General features: G+C 38.8%; 1 protein-coding gene across 2 annotated transcripts in view; it reads left to right on the top strand.

The window, feature by feature from the left end:
- CUL9 (cullin 9) overlaps positions 1 to 23,989 on the top strand; it is a 2,881,018-nt gene that overhangs the window by 1,628,052 nt on the left and 1,228,977 nt on the right. For both annotated transcript variants that reach the window (XM_044060287.1, XM_044060293.1), the window contains exon 22: positions 20,432 to 20,547. In XM_044060287.1, coding sequence (XP_043916222.1) covers positions 20,432 to 20,547 — 116 coding nt within the window. The remainder of the gene's footprint in view (positions 1 to 20,431; positions 20,548 to 23,989) is intronic.

Below are 23,989 nucleotides of genomic sequence, written 5' to 3' on the forward strand. Positions count from 1 at the left end.
TACTCCTAGGGTATTTGCCCATCTTGTAGCTAGCTGGGGGAATCTATTATGGTGTATTTGTTTGTATATATGTATATACTTGTTTATTTCTATTTGCTCTCTATTGTTTGGAAACATTTGCATTTATCCAAATTTAGCCTTCCTAGAGGGCTCCTGGCATCTGGGGCAAGAAACACTGAGGAAAATGGCGTCGGCTGATGCCTTTATACCCGCTGAACTGCAGCTGTGACGTCGGGTGAAGTGCGACATCAGCCGAGGCCAGACCCAGACTTTGGAATCCGGCCGACCGAAGGGCTGCCTGAGGCCAGGACAACCCATTTGTTAGGACTGCAGATGCATACCTCTCGGACATCTACATTTATGGTAGGTACAAAACTGTACTTTCTGTAACATGCTGTAATAGTGCATCAAGTAACTGTTATCAGCAAAGAAGATCTGGGGAGCTTTACTACAGCATGATGGTAGAGGGATACAGTCACAAGCCAGTGGAAGACCTTTAGCTTTTGTATACGGCCGAGTCGGAACCGATGATCTGTTCCGAACCCAACCAGTGAAGAATGAAGGCGAGATGGACAACACACATGAAACGTTATGATGAGTACATAACTTCTTTTTATATGGATAGTAAATTAAAAGCAGTTAAAATCTTTTTAGTCCCATTGGTCTTGTACACAGGTCAGGCATATTTTTATCAACCAGTGGAGAAGCTGTGGATAGCAATAAAGAGCTGAAGGACTTTACCTGGGAGAAGAAGATGGCAAGAGTCAGTTGGAATAAGCTGATTTTTCCAGTAGAACAAGGGTGGATTGGGATTACCCAATTTGAAGGGTATTTCAGAGCTACACAGTTAAGGCTCCTGTACATTGCACAAGCAGAAAGCTATAATATAAAGTGGAAAGGGATGATGATGAAATGGGGGGGAAGCAAAAGGAAACAAGGAGAGACTGGGATTTTGGACACAGGCTTTTGAGGAGAATAACAATAATCATACGTAATGTATCTGTAAAGTGGCAGAAAGTATCCTAAGAACTAAGCCAACACAGAAATGGAGAAAGGCGATTCTGCCAATAGGGATGACTTCAGTTAGGGATATAGAGAATAGGCAAGAGGGGACTGGAATTTGTTGGAATAAACTGTCAAAGGAACAAAGGTATTGGGAGCTAATAACTAGAGAGGGAAAGGTGATAAAATGGGAAGACGCCAAGAATTTATTTGGACTGCAGGTTAGAGATTGCCTTCACTATCAAGGATTGGTATTAGAGTATAGGTATAGAGGAAGAAATTGGGGGTCCTAAATGAAAGACCAGCACCAGCAGAGTTTTTTGTAGAACCTAGAACAGAAGCTGCCATTAAAAAAGGAATAATTAGTAGGGCATATAAAATATTGTATGATAACTGTAAGAATCAGTCAGTGGTTAGAAAGGATTGGGAAGAGAGGTTGGATAAGCAATTCACAAACAGTGGGGGATATATGTATGTCTCCCAAGTATGCAGCAAAATCTAGATGATTTAGGATTTTTGCTTGGAAATCTTTACATAGATATTTTTATACCCCAAGTAGACTAAAGATATTTTTCCTCAGGTAGACAGCAAATGTTGAAGGTGTGATGGGGAAGAAAGAGGTAATTGGGAATATCTTCTGGGAGTGAGGTGAGTTGGCGGACTTTAAGAATTCCCTATGGGATGCACTGTCAGAGATTCTAGGTGGGCAGATTGTTGTGATGAAGGGAGATGGTTTTTCTAAGCTATGATACAGAACTGGAATTGCCTACATATGGTAAGGCCTGCTGTGTCTAATTATGGTGGCTGTCAAAAAAGCAGTTACTAGAAAATGGAAATCACAATCTAAACCAAATGTATAAGTAGTGATTAAAATAGGAATTGAGGTCTTCAGAAAAGGGTAGGAATAAACTACATAGGAAAAAGCGGGAATTGTGGGAACAATACATACAGGGAAGAAATGAGGTTTAAAATGAATTTTAAAAGAAGGGAGGACTTAAATGAACTGTGTAATGTTTGACTGAAAATGATTGGTTAGATTTTACAAGTGACGTATAGTGTTTGCAACTGGGAGTGTGTCAGTATAGTTTGTGATATAAAAAGCTTGCAACTAGGATTGTGTCGAAGTGGTTTGTTTTCATTTTTGTAATTGTATGATTGCCTTTGTTTTAAGTAATGGTTTAATGAAGATGTTTCTCTTTTAAAAAAAAAAAAGGACAGGAATTGAATAATTTATGTATTGTTGCTTAGGTTATATTTTATATATATATATATATATATGTATGTATGTATGTATATCTTGCTATATATATATATATATATATATATATATATATATATATATATATAATGAGAGAGAGAGCAAGATATGGTAAGTATAATGTTTGTAAACGTGAACTTAATATAGTTTGATTACTTTTATATAAATGTAGATTTATAAAAATCCAAACGTAAATTTGCCTATGTCACAAGTGATAGTTCAATAAAGATGTTAAAAAAAAAAAAAAAGATATAGAAGATATTGTTTTACAGTATTTTAGAGGGGGATGTCAAGCATCTTGTAAAAAAAAAGTTATGGTGTTTTGTATTTGCCAAACAAGATAAAGACGGGTTCATATAAACCTATTTCAGGTTTAAGCCGTGATTGTAATGTCTGTGCATCTGAAATAGCTAGGAGAATGGAGAAGGTGTTAGATTGATATAGATCAGTGTAGATTTGTGGAAGGAAAGCAAATATTTGACAACATTAACAGAATAATGATCCAGAGGGAAAATAGAATTATTGTTAGTGGGTCTTGATGGAAAGAAAACATCTGATAGTGGGATTTTATGAACGGCATTGGTAACATTTGTGTTCCCTGATATAGTAATACGGTTGTAAGAAAGATGTATGAAGGGTTGGAGGCAATAATTAAGGTGAGAGGGTTACTTTGTAACAAGTTGTGTTCAGACAGAGGAACCAGGTAGGGATATCCTCTTTCCCCTTTGCTATTTGTTTTCAATGTAGGGCCATTAGCAATGAAAATAAAGAATTCACAAATTAAAAGTATCTATAACTGATGTGGTAATTTATTTTTATTTGCAGATAGTATTATTTTGTATTTGTGAAATCCAGAAAAAAGCATTCCAGTGTTGTCCAGCATTTTGACAATTTAAGGGGCTCCTTATTGAAATGTTGGGACTGAAAAAAAAATGCTTTGAAGAGTGAATGTCTTATCTTTTAAACTCCTATTTTGCAGAGGAGCAAGCCCCACTGCACACTTATTTGGACTACAAGCCTCTCCATCCCTTAGACTTGTATGTACCAAACACTGAGTTCACCATGCCTTGGTGAAAAAGGAATATTCCAAAAAATGGCAATTTCGGACTTGATACGTGTATGTCCAGATTTTCGGCCATTCATTGCAGCATTCTAAATTCCCCATCTTGACTTTTTCAAATGATTACCAGTTTATAGTGTTTTGGGGATATAAAATACATGAAGATAAAACAAAAGGTATAGAAGTAAAGGCATAAATCGGTTCAGCATATAGTATTGCTTATGGAGAGATGTTAAGACTTGAGTATTTATATGCACAGATTAAGAAAGGTGTTATGACAACTAAGGTTATGTGGAAAGAAACTAAACAAAGGATACTACAAAAATTGAGAAACTGGATCATGAAAAGTAAGGGAAAATCATTGAAAGTGGTCTTAGCCATATTTTTAGCAGCCAAATGAAAAGTTGTGGATTAGTCAGTCATATTTTTAGCAACTGGAGGAGAAGTTGTGAATGAGAAATAAGAGTTGAAAAAAAATTTTGGGAGCAAGAATTACGTGGGACAAGCTGATTCTCCGTGTAGAATAAGATTGTTTAGGGTTACCTGATTTGAATGTATACTTTAGAGCTCTGTATTTAAGGCTCATACACATAACTGAAGCAGAAAATTATAAATCAAAATGGGAGAAAATGCTGCAAGAAGGGTATGTTTCAGAAATAGGGACTTTGATTTTAGATGCAACTCCTTAAGAAGAATGAATGCTTTATAACATATTTATAAAGTTGCAGAAAGTATTCGAAAAACTAAGCCAACACAGAAGTGGAGAAAGGGATTTTTTCCAAAGGGATATCAGGAAGTAGGCATATAGAAAATAGGTAAGAGGGGGCTGGGGAGTTTACTGGAGGGAATCGGCAATGAAATGAAGGTACAGGGCGCAAGTAACTGGGAAGGGTAATAGAGCAAGCTGAGGCTAAGTAGAACTTTGGTGTTTTACCTTCCTGTCTGATGCTGATAACAGTTTATAGACAAGATAGAAAGGGATAGCGGTATAGTAAGTGAAAAATCAGCTCTGGAAGAGTTTTTAGTTGAGTCTAGAACAGAAACGGCTGTTATTAATTGGTAATTATTATGATGATTGAAATATTTCATGACAACTTTAAAAATCAGAGGAGGTTAAAAAATGATTGAGAAAAGTTGATCGGAAGGCAGTTTACAATGAAACTATTGGAAGAAATCTGTAAGGCTCTTGAGTATGTAATAAAGTTCAGAAGGTTTAAACTTTTTGCATGGAGGGGTTTACATTTTATACCACAAGCTCATTTCAGAGGATTTTTCCTCAGGTAGATAGCAAATACAGATAGCAAGAGGTGTGACTGAGAGAGTGAGTGAGTTGTAATTGGAAACTTGTTTTCTTGGAATGTAACAGATTGACAGATTTAAAAAATTCCCTCTGAATACTTAGAAATGTTGGGAAATGAATGGTCATAACTAAGAAAATGATTCTTATGTGCTTGGGGGATATTGGATCTGAATTGACTATAGTAATGCTTTGTGAAGTTTAATGCTATTGGCTCTCTAACATTACTAGAAAATCTAAACAATAAACAAAACCTCTACACCAAACAAAGAAAGCTCTGGATATTGTAATGTAGTTAAAAGAATTGGAAGCAGTATCTTTCGAAAAGGGAGGGAACAAAACTTTCAAACAAGTAAATGGGATTTTTGGAAACGATACATGCAACATATAATGTTCAGAGGGAGGAGTGAGATTTAAGGGAAGGCAGGCATTGTGCATGACATTTGAATTATCACTTGGGACACAGGCAGACATACTTTTATATACACAAAAATCAAACTATGTTAACAGACTATTATTTATACAGTTAACAGTCCAACATTACAAAAATTGATCAATTCCCGTCTTCCCTTAAACCTCAACCCTCCTCCAAAACATTATTTTGCATGTATTCAAACTTTTTCCATTTTTGATATGTAGTAGCCCACTTCCAGCTCTTTTATTTCTCTTATAATATTCACTACTTCAAATACAGTTAGTTTAGACTTTTGATTCCCATTTTCAGGTAATTGCTTTTTTTGGCAGCCACCAGAATTACACTTAAGGCTTTACTCTGTTTAGGAAATTCAGATCCTATATCCCAGCTCAAAAATCATTTCCTTAGTTACTCTAATTTTCTCACCCAGTATTTCTGACAGAGTACTCTGTTAGGAATTGTAAAGTCTGCCAACTCATTACACTCCTGAAACGTATGTTCCCAGTTACCTCTTTCTTCCCCATCAAACCTTCAACATTTGCCTTCTACCTGATGAAAAAATTCTTTGACGTCTGCTTGGGGTTTAAAATACCTATGCAGATACTTCCAAACAAAAGTCCTGAATCTTCTAGACTTTGTTGCATGTTTGGGAGCCATTCATATGGTCTACCATTGTTTCCTTGTGAATTACTTATTCAGTCTCTCTGCATTCTTTTCTAACTTCCTCTGATTTATTCTTATATTGTGCAGTTTTTTACATGCCCTAGCGTCCTTTTTAACAAAAGCTTCTGTTCTAGATTTAACTAAAAACTCTACCAGAGCAGGACTTTCACATAGGGATTCTCCTATCCGTTTCTCTTTGCCTGAACTCTGATATCAGTCCCTGACAGGGAAGATAGTTTCTAGCCTACAGTCCAAACGTCGTCTTGGCACCTTTTCACTCAGTTACTTTTCTCTGTGTAGTTATTTGCTCCCAATTCCTTGGCTGCTTTGCCAGTTTTCTCCAGTAAATTCCAGACGCCTGTTGCCTATTCTCTGTACCCATAATTGCAGTCATACCTTTTGGCAACATGTCCCTTTCTTCATTCTTGTGTAGGCTTAGTTCTTAGAGTGCTTTCTGCTACTTTATAAATATAATACTGTGCATGACTGCTGTTATTATTCTTAAGGATTTGTATACAAAATCCCACTCTCCTTATTTATTGAATCTCCCCCCTGCTTCATCATCATCCCTCTCCACTTTGAATTATAGCTTTCTGTTTGTGTGACATATTTGAGCCTTAACTGTGTAGCTCTAAAATATCCTTTCAAATAAGATCATCCTAAACCACCTTGTTCTTTTGGATGGATCAGCTTATCCCCCTTGAAAATTTTCCTCCTAGGTAAAGTCCTTCAACACTTTCTTACTGTTCACAAGTTCTCCTCTGTTTGATAAAAAATATGCCTGTCCTATATAGAAAACTAAACGGGCAAAAACATTTTCACTTCTTGTGTCTTTCTATCCATATCCATAAACAAGAGCTTCAGGTTTCTCAGATTTGTATTAACTTTGGTTTACTTTCTTCCCGCATATACTCAGCTACCATAACTGAATCCTTTTTAACCTATACTACTAAATAATTAATTTAATAATGTTCCCTTAAATATGGGTATTGCTGAAATAATTTGTGGGTACATAGTTTATAGCTATAGCCTTTGTTTTGTCTTCATTAATTTTATATCCCAGAAAGACTTGAAACAAGTGTTCCATAACACTGAGATGTCCTTTTCTGGTTTTATTATATACAAAATAATATCGTCTGCAAATAAGGTCACATTTTTTTGATTACCGTACCAGTTTTATCCTTAAATTTCTGAGTCTGTTTTCTTCGCTAGTGGCTCTAAATGTAATGCAAATGGTAAAGGTGAAGGAGGACACCCGTGCCTGGTTCCTCTGTTCAGACACAACTTGTTAGAGAGGAACTCTCCCCTTTTTATTTTTTTGCTTTCCGTCCCCTGTATGCTCTCCTAATTAACCTTATTATTGTGTCATGGAATACAAATGCTTACCATTACCGTACTCATAAAATCCCAGCTTACTATGTCGAATGATTTCTCTGCATCAAGACCCACCAGCAACAGCAGTATTTTCTTACATTCTGTTTCCCTATGAATTATCATTGTGTATTAATGTTCTCAAATGCTTGTTTCCCCTTCCCAATGTCACATTGATCCATACCTGCCAATTTTGGCAGCACCTTTACCGTTCTTTTAGCTATTGTAGACATAAGCACTTTATTATCATGATTTAAAATTGAAATGGGCCTATATGAAGCTGGATCTGATGGGTGTTTTCCTTCTTCTGATATTACAGCCACCACAGTTTTCTTCCAGGATGGTGTTGCTTCCTCTCCTTTTAAAATACTGTTATACAAAACTTTCCTGATCTTTGTCACTTTCTTCCCTCCTGGCTTCCAGACTTACCCAGGAATACCATCCTTTTTTGCAGATTTTCCTGCAGATTGATTATACATCATAGTTTTGACCTTATCTCCTCCTATCTTAACTGTTAATTGTTGACCCTCACCGATCTCCAGCCTTGGCATAGCTAAGTCTTCCGTAAATATTTCCATTTGTGCTCTTTCTTGATTTCACCATTCCTCTGCTTTATAGATATTTTCATAAAATGTCCGAAATCTGTCTAATTAGCCCTATAGGATCTTTGGTTATTTTTCTTGTTATAGGCTCCCTAAGCTTAGCAACAACCCTTTGTACCTCTGTTGCCTAAGTCATTGTGCTAAAAGGTTTTGGGCTCTGGAGTTATCAAAAAACAGTTGTTCAACGGCTGTCTTTCTAAAGTCATGTATGTTATCCATATATTCCTTGTTTTCTCTTTAGCACTCTGCATTTGTCTCTTCTTGTTCTGTGAGATTCCCCCTCGCCCTGTTATTTTGCAATACTTTGACCTTTGTCAGTCCTAAATAATTCTTGTTACTTTTTAACTGTATCTTTTTCTTTTATTTCTACCCTATTTTTAAACTGTTTTTTTATCCCACTCACTAACTATAACTTCTGAAGAAATTTCTATCTTCTGTAATAACTCTCAAATAATTTTTTTCTACCCATTCCTTAAATTCCTCACTTTTTAACATGTAGGTGAAGAAGTGCCAGTGTCTCATTTGTACTTCCTTACCCTACATTTTTAGTGCAGTAGTTGTTGATGCATCATCTGAAATAGTTATTGGATATGTCAGAGTTTTCAATTAAATGCATATGTTCCTGTGAAATATAATTTCTGTCTAGCCTAGCCCAGTTGTACCATGGAGAATTATATGTTAATTCTTTCTGAGTTTCTACTATTGAATGCATGTCTTCCATACCAAATATTTTCATTATTTTCATAAATTTCTTTAGAGGTTTGCACTTTGTTATATTTTCCCCTTTTAGGTCTCCCAGGTACATCCTAATTGTTGCAAATCAAGTTGCAATCCCCAACTTTAAGCAAAATGTCTGCTGAAAGCTGATTATTTCTCCCCAAATTTTTTTAAACTTCATAGAAGCAGTTTTGGGTAAAATTTAAGTACATGCCAGCATAATAGTCTTCCTTTGCCGGTAGCCCCCTACTACCACAAATCTGCCATTACTGTCATTTTTTCCTTTTCTCCTGTTGGAACTCCTCTAGTAATTGGTATAAGTATTCCCCTTTTCCTTTGTCCATGATACTCTGCAGAATATCCCTCTTGAACTCCTTTATCAGTTTCACATGCTTATTGCAGGAATTGAGCAATTTATGTAGTATTGAATTCAGTGAAGATTATTAAAAAGAAAACACATATATACTGTTATGTATTGTATGCACACCTTTAATAATTATGCTACTAATTAAGCGACAGTGTTATGACCTTAGGAATTCCCTCAACCGATCTGTAATGGTCTAAATCCATTATAAAATCTCCATAGGTGAAAAGAGTTTTCTCTAAACTTGTTCCAGTTATCTGGAACCAGTTTCATGTGGACATTAGGAAGTAAAAACATTATAACTCTAGTCTAAAAGAGCGTCTCTTAAAGGAGTGAGTCTGTATCTGCTTAGTTCTTTGCTATATCCTTGGTGTACTGTATGTTGAAAAATGTTAATGCTTTGTCTTGCCTTGGTCATGGCTAAAAAGGGTCTGCTGACAAGTGTACTTCAGCAATTAACAAAGCTGAAATAAATAAATGCATGACAGCAACACTGGGAGTTGTTACTGTGATTTGTGTCCCTTTATGTTAACACATATGTGCTTGCATCACAAGTTTAATAAAGATGTTTATAAATGGGAATATGGAAATAAACAGGAAGGATAAGATGCATATTTATTTTAAGAAGCTTCCTAGATGTAATCTAGACTATTCTAAATGTGCTGAAAGGGCTGCTGCTAACAGTTGTAGCCATAATGCAGAGTCACAAGTGCTTCATTGAGAGGCATGAAATAGAGCACCCAAGACATTTCTGAAATCTCTCCACTTATTCTGCTTTTTTGTCTGCTGCTTTAAGATTTCACTTGAGTTATTTTTTTTTAATACACAAACGGATAATAGTTCCAGTAGCATCTGAAAGCAAAATTGAGCAGGAACTGAAAAATGTGGAGTGTGGATATATTTTTTGAGCAAGTTGAACCAACTGCATGGACAGTAGGGTGGTAATAACAGTGAAGCAAACAAATCTTAAAATGCATATAGACATTGAAGAACTAAATGTATAAAAAGCGAACGTTTTCCACTTCAAACTTTTGAAGAGAGTGTTGTAACTTTGTGTAATGCTAATTTGTTTTGTTAGATGCTAACGAAGAGTTTTGGTAAAATAGTCTAGATAAAGGTAGCTCCAAGATTTTCATATTCAGCAGAACGTTGGATAGGCCCTGGTGCCTGAGATTACCTTTCAGAATAATGTAAGTCTCAAATGTGCTTCAAAGAGTAGTAGCTAAAATTACAGAAGGTATGTTTACATTGTAGACTGTAACCTTGCTGGTTGTACAGAGGGATAAATGCCTGACTATGACCCATGTGACCTAGTGGTGCAGAGGGATAGAGCCCTGACTGTGATCTATGTGACCTAGGCTTAGTTAGTGGCTTCAGCACTTGATGGCACAGATGGAGAAGATGGGTGTATCCTTCCTTGGGAGGGGAGGTATAGGTGCTCCCCAGCATGATCTCTGCCGGAGGATAGGGGTGGAGCTGCAAAAGTGGATTTGGGTGCAGAAATTATATGTTATGGGTATAAGCAAGTGATTGCAACACTTCTCAGTTCACAATGGGGACATGATGTAAGTTGAGATAGAGGCAAATGCTGTCCCTACAGTGATGAGGGTGCCCACATCACCACCCTTGGAAAGGGGTTAGGCCAGTCATATAAAATGCTTTCAATGCAGGGGTGCTGGCAAGAGTAGCAAACATTTTAGTGTTTGCTTGAGTGACTTCTCCTCCGGCTACCTCTTGCCCTAAGGGACCTGATGAAAGGTTCCCCACCCCTAGGGAATGAATGGGCTCAAGTCCAGTAGACTGGGTATTATGGTGAGCATGGCTGGGGGGGTGAAGTACCTGTGGTATAAAACATAACAGACTGTTGTCTAGCTTGAGGAGCCACCATGCAAGATCAGAATTTGCAGCTGATCAGTCTACTGGATAGACTGAGGCAAATAGGCTTGAAACTGAACAGAAGTGCATGCCAAATGTGTGCGACCACTTCTAAGTACATGAACCATGGTTTGGCTTCTGATGAAGGTCTCAGAGGATATGCAGAAACCCTGTAACACATTGCATCTTAGTCATTCTTTGGTATAGTGCATTATTTTTCCAAGTTCATTCGAAATATTTCAGAGATTAGAGTATCACTCTGAAAGCTGTTAGTGCATGACATTGTATGCTTTTGGTAACTGGAACGGGATGGAAGTTTGAGATTGCTGAAAAAGATTATTGGGACTTCTGTTTTGAAATTCATTGATGTTATACAACTGCTATCTAAAAGTGGATGTTGGCTAACAGTGGTTTGTGATGCTGTTGCAGGAAGGTGTATGTATTTTGGGGACTTGGAATATGGCTCAAACATGCTCTGGGCTGGTAGAAAAGTCTTTGGTTGTCAAAAGTTCTGTAATTATATCTATGACAAATCAGTTATGGTTAAATCAGATTGTGATCCATTACAAAGTTCTTAGTGGAGGAGAATATATTGTGTGATTTTCATATTGTTGGTGAGCTTTCATATGTACAAGGCTTGATATTCCAAGATAAGTTCATCATTCCTAAGAACCTCATGATTCAGTGATGCATGGTGTTTGTCAAACCGTGAATTAGGTGTAAAGAAAGGAGTGTTCCTTGTTGGCCTGAGATGTCCAGTCAGTTTGAGCAGTTGATTCAAAGATATAACGTCTAATATTTTCTGCAACTAAAATCAGGGAAAGGAATTGTTTCTGTATAAGATGATGAATCTTTGAGGGATGAGTCGATTGTTTCCAGGTAAAAATGCTCATTGTTTCTTTGTTTGATATGTCCAGGTAATTCAGTTGAGTGATACCTGACAGTCATGATATCATCATAGTACTGAAATATTGCTTTTGCTGTGCGTAGTACACCAGATGAATTAATAATAGATAATGGTCTGCAAGTCATAAAGCAGGATTTTTATATTTTTTCTAAGACTTGGGGATTATACTGGATCTCATTTAGACTGCAGAGTGTCTCATGAGAAACTATCACAGCAGTGAAAATTCATTTTGCTGATTTTCTGTATTAGATTGTAAAAATTCACCTCTTCAGCCTGAAGAAATGTATAGGTTCATAGGTTCATACTAGGCTATCTGCCCAAGGGCATTTATAAGCCTAGCCCATAGTTATTTGGCTTTTGCCACCCCTTTAGTTTGAATAAAACTATGCCTATTATTTTGCTGTGCCTCTGTCAAGCAGTGACACTGAAGTAATCCCTGGGGTATATCTGCGATCCCCCATCCATTGGTCAAGATTCCTCTTGAACAAGGCCAGCGAGGTGCTCTGCCTCACATGTACCGGGATTTTGTTCCACAGCATAGGGAGTCTCTGGGTGATGAATCTGTCCCTCCAGCATGTTCTATTAATAACCGTGTCAAGGTTTAAGTCTCCCGCCCTTGTGGTTCTGAGGGATCTAGATTTTTTGAGGTGAAGCATATTCATCAAATCAGGGTTTGACATGGCCTTATATGTCAGGCACAGGTCACCTCTGGGCAAGCGGTATGAGACTGAATAGAGCTGGAGTTCTTTCAGTCGGGCAGCATAAGACATATTTTTGAGACCCTTTATCCTTTTGGTGAGGAACTTTTGGGGCCTTTCCAGCTGCTGCAGGTGTCTGGTCAGATACATTCCGAATGGGGCATTGTACTCAATCATAGGTCTAATGAGTGATGAGTACAGGGGGGCGATGACCTCCCTTGATCTAGATGTGAATCCCTTCATGATCAGGTGGGCAATGTAGAAGGTTTTCCTAACTACTTTAGCAACACGAGTGTCAAACGAAAGGCTACTGTCAACCTGGGTCCCCAGATCCCTGATGACTTCTTCTGTGCTCAGTGGATTGCCACCTATATGGTAGCTAGGGGTAACCTTGTTTTTCCCGAAGGGTATGACTATGCATTTCTTGGCATTTAACTTTAGGCCATGGCTCTGGCACCAGTTATCCGTTTCTTTGAGGCCCTTCTTCAGGATATCTGTGTCAGATGTGTTTTCGACTATGGCGCCCAGTTTGCAGTCATCTGCAAACTTTGTCAGCCATAACCCTCCTGTGTTTGCTTGTACTTCAGAAAAGTAGATGCCGAACAAGAGTGGACCCAGGACTGAGCCCTGTGGGACACCACTTGTGACAGGCTTTGAGTCTGACATGGCTCCAGCAACTCTGACCCTGTGGGTTCTGTCACTTAGCCAGTTTGCAACCCATCTTGTGATGTATGGGTTTACATTCAAGCTGATGAGTTTTTTGATGATACCTGAGTGGGGTATTGTGTCGAAGGCCTTTGCCAGGTCAAGGTAGGCTGTATGGACTGCCTTTCCCTCATCAATGGCCTTGGTGACTGTCTCGAAAAAGTCAACCAAGTTTAAAAGGCATGATCTGCCTTTGACAAAGCCAAACTGGGTTGGATCCAAAGTCTGCAAGTTCCCTATGTCTTTATTTATGAGTTCCATTATGATCCTCTCCATGGCTTTGCAGATAAGGCTTGTCAAGCTAATGGGACGGTAATTTCCAGGGTCGGTGGAGGCACCGCCCTTGTGAAGTGGGACCACAGTCGCCGTGCGCCACTCCTTGGGTGCGTATCCTGAGGTGAGGCTAAGATTAAACAGCTGTCCTAACTGCGGGTTTAATTCCTCATTGAGTTCATGGAGCACACAGCCGGGGACACCATCCGGTCCCATGGATGCTGTGTTTTTGCTTTGGAGAGAGCAGTTCTCACCTGGGCGTTGGAGATGTTTGGGGGCTACAATCCTCTGGTATAGATATCTCTCCTTTGGGGAGGGGAGAAGTTTGCACTGAACCTGTCAGCCAGTATGTTGGCAATGTGTGTAGGTTCAGTAATCTTCACATCATTTTGAACTAATTCTGAGCATATCTGGGAGTTTCCTCCTAGGTTTCTAACATAGCTAAAGAAGGCCTTATGATTGTCTTTTGAATCCTTGGCGATTTTTCTCTCAAAATTTGCCTTGGATGATTTTATGAGAGCTCTTAGTTTTTACTTATAATGATCAAAGGTGTCTTACCTTTCAAGGATTTTGCTCTATCTTGTAGTAGCTTCCTCCTTTTGTTGTAGAGCTTGTTTATGGCTGGGGTCCACCAGACTGGACGCTTGCCTTTGGTACAAAGAGTCATAGTTTTGTTTGGGATTGCCTGATCCATGCAGTCCTGTAGGTGCTGGTAGAAGGCATTTGTAAGTGATTCAGTGGTTTGAGTAATGTTTACCACTGGCTCAGGGGCCTTAAAGGAGACCACGCTAGTTTTTAGAAGTGTGAAGTCGGCTTTTGAGAAGTTTTTCACTGTGGTCTTTTTTGTTTCAGGTGGGGCAGGATGAGGACCTCCAGCGAGATTAGTTTATGATCTGATCTCACCAGTGAGGGGTATACTTCGGTGTTGAACATTGTGATCCCATGTTCGTGATGATGAGATCAAGTATGTTTTCTCCTCTTGTGGGGATGGTGACTAGTTGTTCCATGGCATTTGAGTTTATGAACTCCAGGAACCTTTGGGCTAGAGTGTTTGGGCTTGAGTAGTGTTCCCAGTCTATATTAGGGTAGTTGAAGTCACCTAGTATGATGGTGTTTGGAGATACATTTATCCCTCCATTGTTTTCAGGAAGGCCATGTGAGGTTCCTGAGTTTGAGAGGGTGGCCTGTAACATGCTACAAATTGCAGAGCAGTCTTGCCTATGGTTAATTGCACCTGGATGGTCTCCGATGCATCGTGCGTTGCCACCAACCTTGAGGTGTGGGTGTCCTTTATGAATATGGACACCCTCCTTTCTTGGTGTTGTCCGGATTTTGGGGCGGAACGCATGATATGAGGTGAAACCTGCTAGTGCTGGGGTGCTCTCAGGAGCCTTGAACCAGGTTTCTGTCACAGCACAGACATCGATGTTCTCCATACTGAGAAGGGCCTCGAGTGCGTGCATCTTGAGATTGAGACTTCTGGCATTGAGCAGCATTACCCTTAGTTTTTTACTTTTTGTGTTCTAGGGTGGTAGGTTTAGAATTTGAGCCTTGCCTAAAAAGGCACTATGGGGTGGCAAGAGCCTTTGCCAATATCCGGAAGCCTAGGGGTGACAGGTGCAAGCCGTCCCTTGCGAAGCAGCGTGGCTTGTCCAGCATGTCATCCCAGGCAGACAGACATTGGATCCCCTTTGAATGACACCAGAATTTAAGCCAATTATTAAAGCTGATCATCTTATCACTGTATTGTGGCATCATTCTAGGTGAAGGTAGGATACTGCTCAAGGTCAGGGTCATACCTGCCTGGGCTACATAATCAGAGAGCTCCTCAATGTCTCTTTTCATGTAGTCCAAGGAGGTACGTCTCAGGTCGTTGACACCAGCGTGGACAATGACTGAGTCATACTTGTACCTGCTGTTGAGAGACCTGAGTGCTTGTGTTATGTGGCGGATTCTAGCGCCCGACAGGCAGCTTACTGTGACCTTCTCCTTACTCAGTCTGGTGAGCGGGACGTCAGTGTGTCTGACTATGGAGTCACCTATGACAAGTATGTTTGGTGTTGTATTTGGCCTTAAGGGCAGTGACTGCTTTGCACACTGATTTTGTTGTTTGTGTTGTTTATGTGGTGTATTGAGTTTGCAGTTGCTTGGGTGTCTGCTTTGGAGGCCTCTGCTGTTTAGGTAAATTTTTACTCAGAGCCTCCGAGTATGTCTTAGTGTGTTTATGTGTTTGATTCAGTGGTGTGGTTGAGTTATGTGAGACTAGTATTGTGGTGTGTGTAGTTGCCTTCTCCTCCTGCCTGGTCTTGCCAGTCCTGAGTTGAGAGAGCTCAGCCTCCAGTCTGGCTAAATAGCTGCATCTCTCACAAGTGTTAGTGTTACATGGGAGGAGGAGATGGTTGTCCGTGTACATGAGGCAATTGTAACATTGTCTCAGAATTCCCAGATTCACCAAATGGGCAGGAGAGGACGCCAGCATCTGACCCTTCGACATGCTAGAAAGAATTATGAGTTGGTATGAGACAGAAAAGTAGTGGGCTTAGCAGGGAAGTGGGCACTCCTGGGGGGTTTTGCTAGTGAGAGATTTGTATAATATAGGAGTGCTTGACCTGCAAAGAGAATGCTTATAAGACAAGAGATATGCTTATAAGACAAGTGCTGAGCTTTTTGAGAAGAAAAAGCTATTTGGAACAAGTGCTGCACTTTTTAGTGTAGGTGTAAACTGTTTAGGTTCCTAACAGAGCAGTTCTAAGGGAAAAATTGAAGAACAGACTTTCTGGAGCCAGAAAGAGTTTAACCTTGTTTAACCGGCGCTGCCCGATGCTGCTCTAGTGGCAACTCCGCGCTAAATCGCGCTAAAGCACGTTAAAGCGTGCTTGATGGCAGGGGCTGGAAAGAAGCAGGAATAGACCCAAAAGGGAAAATAAAACTACAGTTTCAAGTCAGTAACCACCTCTACGGGGGGCAGGGAAGCTGCTCAATGTTAGTCACTGCCACTGATGAACAGAGAGACCCTCTTTCAGCCCAAGCAAAAATGGCCTCTCAGAAACTTTCAAACAGTTCAGGAACAGCAAGCCTGTAACTGAACTTTTTTAACTCTCAGAAAAGTGGGAAAAAAGCAAGATTTTTTTTTGTTTTGTTTTTACAGAGATAGCAGGTTCACAAGTAATATCAAGTTATAACAGTGCAGTAAATGACCCCACACAAGAGTGCTAGGTCAAGGACAGAAAATATGCAAGTTTTAAGAAAAAAACGATTTAAAATTAAGTGCAAACAGGAAATTCAGCAAACAGCTTTTGGTTGTGCTCTAAATACAGCTACTAATACAGAAATCAAGTTTAACAAGCCAGAAAAATGCTCAAGCTAGGCAGCTATGCAGAAAAACTTAGCAAATAAACAGAGAAAAAATACTTAAAATCTCAAAAGTGGCTCCCTTCTTCTCTCAGCATTTTTTCCTCTTGGAGGGTGCTTCACCAACAGCCAACAAGCCTGAAAAGACGCTCAAACCACGAGGCAACTAGGTTTTAAGAGAGGAAGATGAAGGAGTTATGGAAATGACCCCTAGTGGCCAATAAAACTACAGTTTCAAGTCAGTAACCACCTCTACGGGGGGCAGGGAAGCTGCTCAATGTTAGTCACTGCCACTGATGAACAGAGAGACCCTCCTTCAGCCCAAGCAAAAATGGCCTCACAGAAACTTTCAAACAGTTCAGGAACAGCAAGCCTGTAACTGAACTTTTTTAACTCTCAGAAAAGTGGGAAAAAAGCAAGATTTTTTTTTGTTTTTGTTTTTTACAGAGATAGCAGAGGTTCACAAGTAATATCAAGTTATAACAGTGCAGTAAATGACCCCACACAAGAGTGCTAGGTCAAGGACAGAAAATATGCAAGTTTTAAGAAAAAAACAATTTAAAATTAAGTGCAAACAGGAAATTCAGCAAACAGCTTTTGGTTGTGCTCTAAATACAGCTACTAATACAGAAATCAAGTTTAACAAGCCAGAAAATGCTCAAGCTAGGCAGCTATGCAGAAAAACTTAGCAAATAAACAGAGAAAAAATACTTAAAATCTCAAAAGTGGCTCCCTTCTTCTCTCAGCGTTTTTTCCTCTTGACACATTTGCTTTTGTGTGAATGACTTTAAAGCCAAACTGCCATCTCCATATTCCTTGTTGATTCCAGAACATAAATGTGGATTTATTAAGAGAGCGATGCCCCAAATGCAAGGAAGAAGTTAAGTTATGACAAGTAGATATGAAGTTTTAAAACTGCAGGTGAGAAAGAAATAGATGTTAATTGTGGACTTCGAAATTTACAAGCAGAAAAAAAAAACATTTATTTAAGCTACAGAAGGGATCAAGGGAAGTTCAGATTTCAAGATTAAGAAGTACTACTTGAAAGTGTTTACGTCTGTCTGCCTAAATTGGCACTATCAGACCCTCCGAGTGAGATTTTTTTTTTTTTTTTTTTTTTTAGTTTGGCGACTTAAGTGCTGCAGAGATTTAACATAAAACTCTGAAAGTTCAGAAATCAGTTTTGATCACTCAAGTCAGGAAAGATCAACCTACCTGAAAAATATATTCAAGGCTTACCTCTTAGCCGTTCAGATTTTTGCCTCATAATTTTAGTCTGTTCCGCAAAAAAATTGTGGTATTCTGACAAATCACTGAAGATTGAAATTGCTAAATAAATGATGGCAGACATTTTAGTTTCAGACTTCATATCCTTCAGAAAGCACACAATACTGCAAAACCTGTTATTTTGCCAAATATCTAAGTTTATAGGCGTAGTAGTTAGAATCTGTCCCTGTTTTGGGGCATTTGTCCCCCCCCCCATTATTTTTGACTTTGTCCAACTGCAACCATCATTCCTTCTCCTCAGGAGAGATGAGATATATGAGCGAGACTTGACTACTTACTCCCATCCTTCCTGCCTGTGTATTACAACACCGAGACTGCAGTTTAAACTTGGGTCATCTGTGTTGTAGTCAGAATTTCATTCATCTGTACCACAGAGCCAACTCATATGCAGATGTCACCATATGTATTTGACAGCAAAATGTAAAACACTTCGGTGGAGATCTTTTTTGAACAGGTTGTACCCAAGCAAAGACCCAATAAGGAAAATTCTCACAAACCAAATCATATAAGAATGTCTTGGTTAGTATTTCATTTTCAGCAATGTGTTGCCCTTTTCCACATAATATATGTATATCAGATACCCTATTCTCCCTTTGCTTTTCTCTCAAAATTGCCCTTATTTTGTCCATTAGCTTCTTGCCTTCCACATATGTATATCACTTGCATTCTTCATACCCCATATCTTCAGGTATTGCAGTGTGTGGGCTATGATTTCAGAGCCTGCGGTGGCTTTGGCAGAATGATCATGCTTGGCCAGGTGAACTAATTCTTTCACTTTTTCGTTCTATAAGTGCAGGGGAATAATTCATTATTAATTGGGATTTGCTCACTGAGATTGTGCCAGAATGGTCGATTGTTTAGGTAGGTGACTTATCTAGCTGTAGTTTTTTGAGAGCATTGCAGTCAGTAGGTTTGGCTTCCCTTTATACCGCCAATGAAGAATGCACAATGAGTGGTGGATGTTTATGGTCATATTAATTTATAGCAGTCCACATGTCTTGGGATATTTTGTCCTATAGGTAGCCTGCAGCCAGTCATTCTTCCAGAGCTCTATCCTGCCCCAGTGCTTTGGCCGAAGTTCTCCCAGTAAGGCACAAGCATGATGCTGGTGGTATAAAATGTACATTGGCCGATACCATCTTTCATGTCTTTACCATACCAGTTAACATTGCTGTGTATGCTTTTTAATACATGTGTTGTCCATTGGTCATCCTACTTCTAGAAGCAAGATAAGTACCCATCAGGAGATTTTTCTTCTCCTCTGTGCTTAACTGATAATAGCTGACTTAGCCAATGTCTGATTCAGATTTTTAGTCTTGTGTTGTGGACATTTTTATTAGTAAGCAATTGTGTTGTGTGGGAAGCAAATTCCTCACAAACATTTTTGGAATAGGGGTCCTTTTTCCCTTGTAGCAGAGTATGATACTGACTCTGTCTGAACTTTGCGTCTTTTACCCAGAGGACAATCTGTAAATGGTAGGAAATACAAGTGTTCCTTTCCTAAAAAGGACTGTGTTCCTGTTTCAGTGCCACAAAGAAAAAAGGATGAATAGTGGCTTTTGATTTTTTCCCCTTAGACCTTTTAGTCTGGTTAGGAAACATTGAGAGGAGTTTGTCTTGGACATCCAGGACTGTGATAGCTTGTCAGAACCTAATGAGAAAGCCATTTGATAGCTTAACAAGGAATTGCTTGCAGACATCAGCTGAAGAACATCCTTTTAGATGAATGTTCAAATAAATAAGCCAGATTTGCTTACTGTAACTCTCTTGAAAATGCACAACTTTGAGACATACCCACAGAACATTTTCAGTGCAATATGCAGAATTCATAAATTTGTGTCCAACTGCTCATAATAATGGCTGTAGATGTCACACACAAAGGAGTTTTTGGGTGGAGTTAAGGATGCTAGCTGCAGTTTGTTTAGCATGCAGCTCATACTGGAAGTAAAATACATCTAAAGTTGCAGTTGCTGGTGCATTGCATTTATTTGCATTAAAGCCAAGTTCAATACAGATACAATTATGCAAACAGTTTGTCATGTTTTAAAATGTGAATGTTTTATTTTAGGATTTAAAGGTTTTTATTGAGCAAAAAAAGTGTTTATAATTACAGTTAAGGTGCTTGTGCCGATTTGTTGTGCAGACTGCAGAATGTTTTTCCATTTTGTGTATATAGCTTGTTTTTGTTCGTCAGGGCCATTTGGCACATAATTCCTGTTTATCCTTCTCTATGGTGTAAGTTTTTGATTTCTTTTAAAGTGTGCCTTGTATTTAAATCCCTTATTAGAAAGTTTTTTGTCTGTCTGAAGCATTCTTGAACTTTTTCACTTTTAATTACATTAACTGTTTATCCTTTGTGTTGTTCAGTGTGTGATTAGTTCTTGTTTTGTTACCCTCATCCTGCAGTACACATACTTCATGTAGTGTCAGTGAGTTCTTTGCTACTCACCCACTTTTATGTAATTTATATACTATCTCTGCGACAAAATATTGTGCAATAGAAAGCATCATCCCTGCTCATTGCATGTAAGCATTTTGTTTAAAATGATGTTCAAAATGCTTATACTTTTTTTTTTCCCCTTATAGATGGGAAGGAAACAAAGACCAAAGAAGTGATCTCAGTGATGGCAAAATCTAAGGCAGTGAAACCAAGCAGCCTTCTTGGGATAACAGAGTGTTGGCAGGGTGTAGTACGCCAACAAGTAAGAGGATGCTTGTTTTTTTGTGTTTGTATGACAGTGTATGCTACTGATAAGGAAATGCTTTCTCTGCTTTTTGTGTGCATTTTGCAAAGAGTTACTGGGCTGCTACATATTTGGTGGTACTTAACATGTTATGTTAGATTTTTTTTTAAATATAATTTCATGGATTTATACTAAGCCAGTGGTATATCAGCCTCTTCAGGCTTAGCCACCAGTATGTGCAGAAAGTCATTTCATATGCGTTTATCCTGAGTATTTTTATAGTAGTATAGCACTTTTGACACTTGTACTTTGTATGTATGTAGTATGACCGTGTGTAATATACTATAAAAATGTACAGGAATACAGCAAGCTGTCAAAACAGCACTGAGAGTGCAGTCAGGATTGCTAGCAGTACTTCCACTGTTGCCTGTTAGTTTGGGATTACCCACACCCTTCTTTGTGGCAGAAAACATAATGAATTTGAATTAACATTACAATACAAAGTCTGAGTACTTCAACAAGAAAGCTGACACCAGGAAATGAAAAAAATATTTACATCATATTGCATGCAGGAAGACGAGGAAGTTTATTAATCTGTCTTGCTGGATAACTGCAAAGCAATCCCTTCCCAGCTGTATTTCCCATGAAACTTTTTACACGTTTTTGTAAACACCTTTATTGAGTTATGTTTTAAGCTATAACATGAGTTAATGTACATTAATAGAAAACAAACCATAATACCAAATTCCATTGTTATCATGTAGTATACATATGTTTAACAATTTTCATTCACTCCAGCATTACACAAGTTGCTTATTTCCTGTCTTCTGTTAACCCTCAGTCCTACTCTTGAATCCTGCAGGTATTTTTCCCATGAATTCCAGTAAAAAATTGACTTCTTTTTCTGTTTGGTCTTAAAGACCCCATCTCCAGTGCTTTCGTCTCATGTATAATATCCACAATCCCATTTAAGTTGGGAATAAAGTTCTGATTTACATTTTCAAGTAATTTCTTTTTGCAACCAGTAGCATTAAAATTAGTAAGGCCTTAGTGTGTCTAAGCAGTTTCGATTCCATATCACTAGAATCATTTTTGTCGTTAATCATTTGCTCCCCAACATTTCTGACAAAATGATGGAATTTTTGAAATCTGCCAATCTGTTGCATTTACAGAAACATCTTCCCAGTTATCTCTCTCTTCCACATCACATCTCCAGCATTTACTGTGTACCTGAGAAAAAATCCACAGAAGTCTGCTTGGGGAATAAAAACAACTATGCAAACACTTCCACTCAAAAGTCCTAAACCACCTTGAATTTTTTGCATACCTTGGAGCTTTATAGATTTCCTCCCATTATTCTTTGTAGTTTGCCTTTCCATTCTCTCTTCCCAATCTTTTCTAACCTCCTCTACTTGATTCTTATAGTTATCCTTTATATGCTTCACTTTTTTAACTACAGCTTCTGTGCTGGACTCAACTAAAAACTCAGAAGCATAGCTAGTTCAACCTGGGCTAGTACTGTGAAGCAGCACCCCCCTTCAGCTCTTTCAAGTGGAGAGCAAAAAAAAAAAAACATTGTAAGCAATCAGCTAGCTCTATCCTTGCTCTTCCATTGAAGAGCAAAAGAAAAAAAAAAAAAAACCAGACATACCCCCTCAACCATTCAGTTCCCGTTTCTGGGCCCTGCCTCCACCCCACCCCCTTTAACATAATTGCTTTTTTTAAACTATATCAAACTGTATGCTAAAGTTTAGACCCTACCTGCACGGAGTACTACAGCACTCGTGCTTTAGTTTAAAAAAAAAAAGTTCCCCCGTATTAAACTGTAGCAAACAGTGCTACAGCATTCAGGTTTCTGTTTAAAAAAAAATTACTTTTAAATTGTAGTAGACTGCTTTCTACAATGTACAAGCAGTTGCTACAGTTTCTACCACAGATGGGGCTATGCAGTATTCCGGTTTGACCGCAAATACAAAATCAGCTTTTAAACGCCAGTATTGCATTACAGTGGGAGGGAGAGAAAATGATTGGCTGATTGCGTTCCCCAACACTTTGTGCTCGGAGCAATTGCCTGTCTTGCCCTGCCCTCACTACACTACTGTAAAAACTCAACTAAACATAGTCTTTAACTTGGTAACTCCCCTATCATCTTCTCTTTGCTTATACTGTATTAGTCTCTGATAAGGGAAGACAGTGTCTAACCTTAAGTCCATTTTTCTGCTTTAGCTCATCCCACAGTTACCTTTCCCTCGAGAGCTATTTGCTCCCATCACCATGAATCCTTTCCTAATTTCCTTCAGGAAATTCCAGTCCCTTCTTGCTTATTTTGTGTACCCTTGCTGGCAGATTTACCTTTTAGTAAAATTTCCTTTCTCCATCCCTACACTGGCTTAGTTCTTAGAAAACTTTCAGAATTTAATAGTGTATGTAGTTATTTTCCTTAAAGCTTTGCATCCAAAATCCTAGTCTCTTTCTGTCTCTGAACTCCACCCCCCATGTCATCATTCTTTTCTACTTTGATTTGTAATCTTCTGCTTCTGTATGAATGCAAACTTTAACTGTGTAGCTCTAAAGTACCATACCCTTTCATTTCAGGTAGACCTAAGCTACTTTGTTCCATCAGGAGAATCAACTTAGCTTCGTCTCTCATTGATAAAAGTATGCTTTGTCTTTTATACAAAAATTAAGGGGGATAAAATATTTTCTCTTCTTGCCTGTTAGTATCCACATCCAAAATCAGGAGCTTCCAGTTTCTCAGTGTTTGCATTATTATTTTAGTTTCTTTCCACATATCTTTAACTGGCACAACATGAACATTTTAATCCATACATCTAAATATTTCAAGTATTATGTCCCCATAAGTATGGATATTACTGAGTCAGTTTGTGTGTTCAGCAGTTTATCGTAATTTATTTTATATCTTGAAAACACTTGAAACTCTCACAGGTTTTTCACAACACCAAGTACAAAATAGTATCATCTGCAAATAAAGCTCACTTTTTTGAGTTTGTGAATCTCTTAATTTCTGTACTAGTGGTTCACTGTGTAAACCAAGTAATGGCGGAGGATGAGGGCATTCCGTCCTTTTTCCACTGTTCAGGCACAGCTTGTCATAAAAGATGTCTCCGATCTCAAGTCTTGCCTCCATCCCTTCAAATGTCATCCTCATTATTTTATCAGGGAACACATTGCTCTGCTCATAAAATCCCAGCATCAAGGCTGACAGTAACAGCGTTTTTTTGCACTCTTATTCTCTGTGGATCATCGGGTGGCCACAGTGGTACAGTGGTTAGCATTGTCGCCGCACAGCAAGAGGTTCTCCTGTTCGATCCTCGGCTGGGGTGCCTTCTGTCTGGAGTCTGCATGTCCTCCCTGTGGTCGCGTGGGTTTCCTCCGGGTGCTCTGGTTTCCTCCCACATCCCAAAGACATGCTGTAGGTGGATTGGACACTCTAAATTGA

Source organism: Protopterus annectens, chromosome 1.part0 (genome assembly GCF_019279795.1).
Source record: "Protopterus annectens isolate FY-2018-M chromosome 1.part0, PAN1.0, whole genome shotgun sequence".
Classification (NCBI taxonomy): Eukaryota; Metazoa; Chordata; order Ceratodontiformes; family Protopteridae; genus Protopterus; species Protopterus annectens.